General features: G+C 33.5%; 1 protein-coding gene across 1 annotated transcript; it reads right to left on the minus strand.

Annotated features, from left to right (window-relative positions):
* Positions 1 to 169: 169 nt before the first annotated feature.
* On the minus strand, positions 170 to 2,127 carry LOC111786612 (NAD-dependent malic enzyme 1, mitochondrial-like; the record flags this gene model as incomplete). The annotated part of the gene is made up of 4 exons (XM_023666847.1): positions 2,002 to 2,127; positions 1,232 to 1,350; positions 435 to 602; positions 170 to 298 (listed from the first exon to the last, which is right to left on the minus strand). Coding segments are annotated over exons 1-4 (498 nt in total), but the record flags the coding sequence as incomplete, so codon positions are not given.
* Positions 2,128 to 3,277: the final 1,150 nt, after the last annotated feature.

Genomic DNA, 3,277 nt, shown 5'->3' on the forward strand with positions numbered 1-3,277 from the left:
AAAAAAAACAAAACAAAACAATAGCCCAAACTCGAATGGCCTTGCTTAGATCATTTATAGAACATGAATAAAAGTTTCTGAACCATTTAATAAGTTCCTAAACATAATCAGCTACTTGGTAATCATGCTAGGGGGCTTAACACTAAGAAATGTAGTAGCAAGAATCTACCCTCTGAGGATTTATCCCAGCAGCAGCAACATATATATCCAACTTCCCAATTGCAATACCGATTCCATGTACTCCAAGATCTCCAAGACCTAATATTCTACTTCCATCTGTAACAACAATCATATCAACCTGCAAAAAAACTGTGTTCAATTAAACTAATATAAAGAGTTCCAATTCTGAAGAGTCAAAATTATTTGGCTTCTGAACAATTTGAATTGGTACAATGACTTGTCAGTTATGATCATCCAAGTTACATGAAGAAAACCTGTTCAGCAGGCCAATTATAAACCATTGACATCATTTCTCCACGATCTTCTGCACTGAAATACATTCCCCTTGGCCTTCTAAACAAGCCACTATAGTTCTGACAAACAAGACCTACGGTTGGTGTATATACTATTGGCGCATACTCCTTGATGTGAGCAACCAAAACCTAACAAATTCACATTTAATTAGATGACTTATGATATGCCATACAAATCATAGCACAAATAATTGCATCTATTAAAAAGATATGACGGTACAAAATACTTTATAACACTATAAGTAAGAATAATATATGTACACTGAGAAATGAAACCACGTGAAAATTCGATTTGTTTCAAGTTTTCAAGAATAATTTGAATGTGATGGATGACTGATAAATTGTGAAGTTGCATTTTGTCCACAATAGAAGAAAGGTAGATATCATCGAACACATTTGGTAGACGATGTCATCAATCTTTTAAAATTTTGCGGCATATTTAATTATGCCTTGGGAAAAAGAAAACATGGTCCACGAGATCTCTTACTTACTAAAGCAAACATAGGAAAACAGAATAACCTAATGAAAGCTTAATTTATTCCATTAGAAGAAATGCCCTTCCCCTTCAGTGAGCATGGCTACTTAGCCTAACTTGATTGATGTTAACAATAGTTCGTAATCAAAAACAAGACTGAGATAATAAAATTTATAGATGCATAAAACAAACACTGGCTAGTTTAGATCATGAATTCAAGAGAACAAGTCCGTAAAAATTCCTTGACATTGTGTGCACTAATAGATGAGCAATCTTAACTCACCTTATAGTACATTGTCTCATTTCTATCATGCAATCTATTCAGAATTCGCCATTTGGCCAAAGCATTTGAATCTAAAGGCCCATCTCTTGCTTGAACTTCAAGCCTCTTCAGGTCAACCACTGTAAATTATTTAGTTAGTTATGTCGTGTAGATTGAAGTACGTAGATTTGGAAGAAAAAAAAAATTAGAAGAGCCGTGACCAGAGCTGCAAGAAAACTGTTGTTGATCTCAGAAGTTCAAATGCACGATAAATTTAAAGAACAAGATGAAAAGTTGAAAGCTATATAATATCTATAGAAGACAAATTTTAGAACTTAAACGGAATGCAATGAATGTAGATTTAGATACAATCTATAAACTCGAGAAGAACTATATTAAAAAACTGAAGGAATGTTGCTCCAATACTAATAGAAGGAATTCAGAGCTGCTATATGGAACATGCACCAGGCATGACAACAAGAATAATCTTGTTCCATAATAAAGAGAGATTTGTGAACAATCATTTCAATTTTATGAATTATTCAACAAGTAGAAACATAAAATTAAACAAAAGTAAAAGTAGACAACATCAAAGGAACTTAAAACAAAGAGCACTATTTTCATTATTTTCATGTTTGCACACTCTTAAGACACGTACACGATGTTGAAGCCAAATGTCAAGTAACAGGCACCAATGTACAATAAGAGTTTAAAGGCCATACTAAGAATTATATAATAAATGGGTTTTATTCTTAATGACTCCATGGAAAATTAAAATCGCAAGAACTTACTAAATCGTTCAATTTGCTGCTCTGAAGACATTACATTTGGTGGAAGAAGTCCTCGAAGATCAAGCCGGTCCCGTTCTGTCATTGAAAAGGCTGTTCCCTACTATGATGATAAAGAAGAAGGGAGATCCATAAATGGTACTTATACCAAAGCAAAATAAGAATCCAAACACTGATAAAACAANTAATTTTCCAATTCCCATAACAGATTTAAACTTCACATTAGGTTGGAAGTACATAAGTAGACCATTTTAAAAGGAAAAGGAATTCTTTAAAGTAAATCATTTCCCTTCTTACAGTGAAATAAACTTCATTTTAGGTTGGAAGTACAATAGAAGTTGGCTTTCAACTAGACTTAATCTAGTACTTGGTGATAGCATTTTCTTCATTTCACAACCATTAACAGTAAACAAAAAATATGCCATATCAATGAGTCCAAGATAATGAATTGGATTCTTTCTATATGATAGAGTTGTTGGGGGGACCAGAGGGATAGTTTCTTATGAAAATATTTTTAAATGTAAGTACACAAGTTGAGATTACAATTCTTTGGGAAAAAGATCATAAAATACAACTGATATTGAAAGAACTAGGTAGTCCCCCAATCCTCTTCCATCATCCATCACGTCAGAAATTCAAAATATAGGAAAATGCACTTCAATGTACTCTCAAACAATGTCTATCTATCTATCTATCTATATGTGTGTGTTTGTGTGTGTGCATGCAAATATGTACATATGGACATACGTGTTCCATTCCATACATCAACATATGCAAGCGTGTTCATGTTTATCAGTGGCGAAGGTTGCAGAAAGTCACTCTACGAAATTTTAAGAATACAAATGCTAACTAAAACTCTCTTTTCACAAACAGTGCTGACTAAAGCAACGAATGCAGATCATTAACCGATAATTTGAAAATAAATATAAACAGTGCCGACCATACAGAACCATTCACTTTCAGCCAATAATTGCGCAAAACTTGATGACCAGTACATACTTTCACACACCATCTAATTAGCTGGAATTTTATAAACACTGATCCAATAACCCTGGATCGCCGCCAACTCTGTATCATTATTCTCACAAAATTACCCCAACTCGATCCAGTATCCGACGGTAACATTTGGATATTCAAGAACCAAACCACGATCAATAATCATGTGGTAAGCTAGAGAATTAGTCGATTAGTTTTAGCAGTAGTTGATTCGATTGTCAAACAGTTTTTAAGTTAAATTGTTTTCGCTACTAAATAAACAACAGGTAATTGATAATTCCTC

This window comes from Cucurbita pepo, unplaced genomic scaffold (genome assembly GCF_002806865.2).
Source record: "Cucurbita pepo subsp. pepo cultivar mu-cu-16 unplaced genomic scaffold, ASM280686v2 Cp4.1_scaffold002138, whole genome shotgun sequence".
NCBI classification, from domain to species: Eukaryota; Viridiplantae; Streptophyta; class Magnoliopsida; order Cucurbitales; family Cucurbitaceae; genus Cucurbita; species Cucurbita pepo.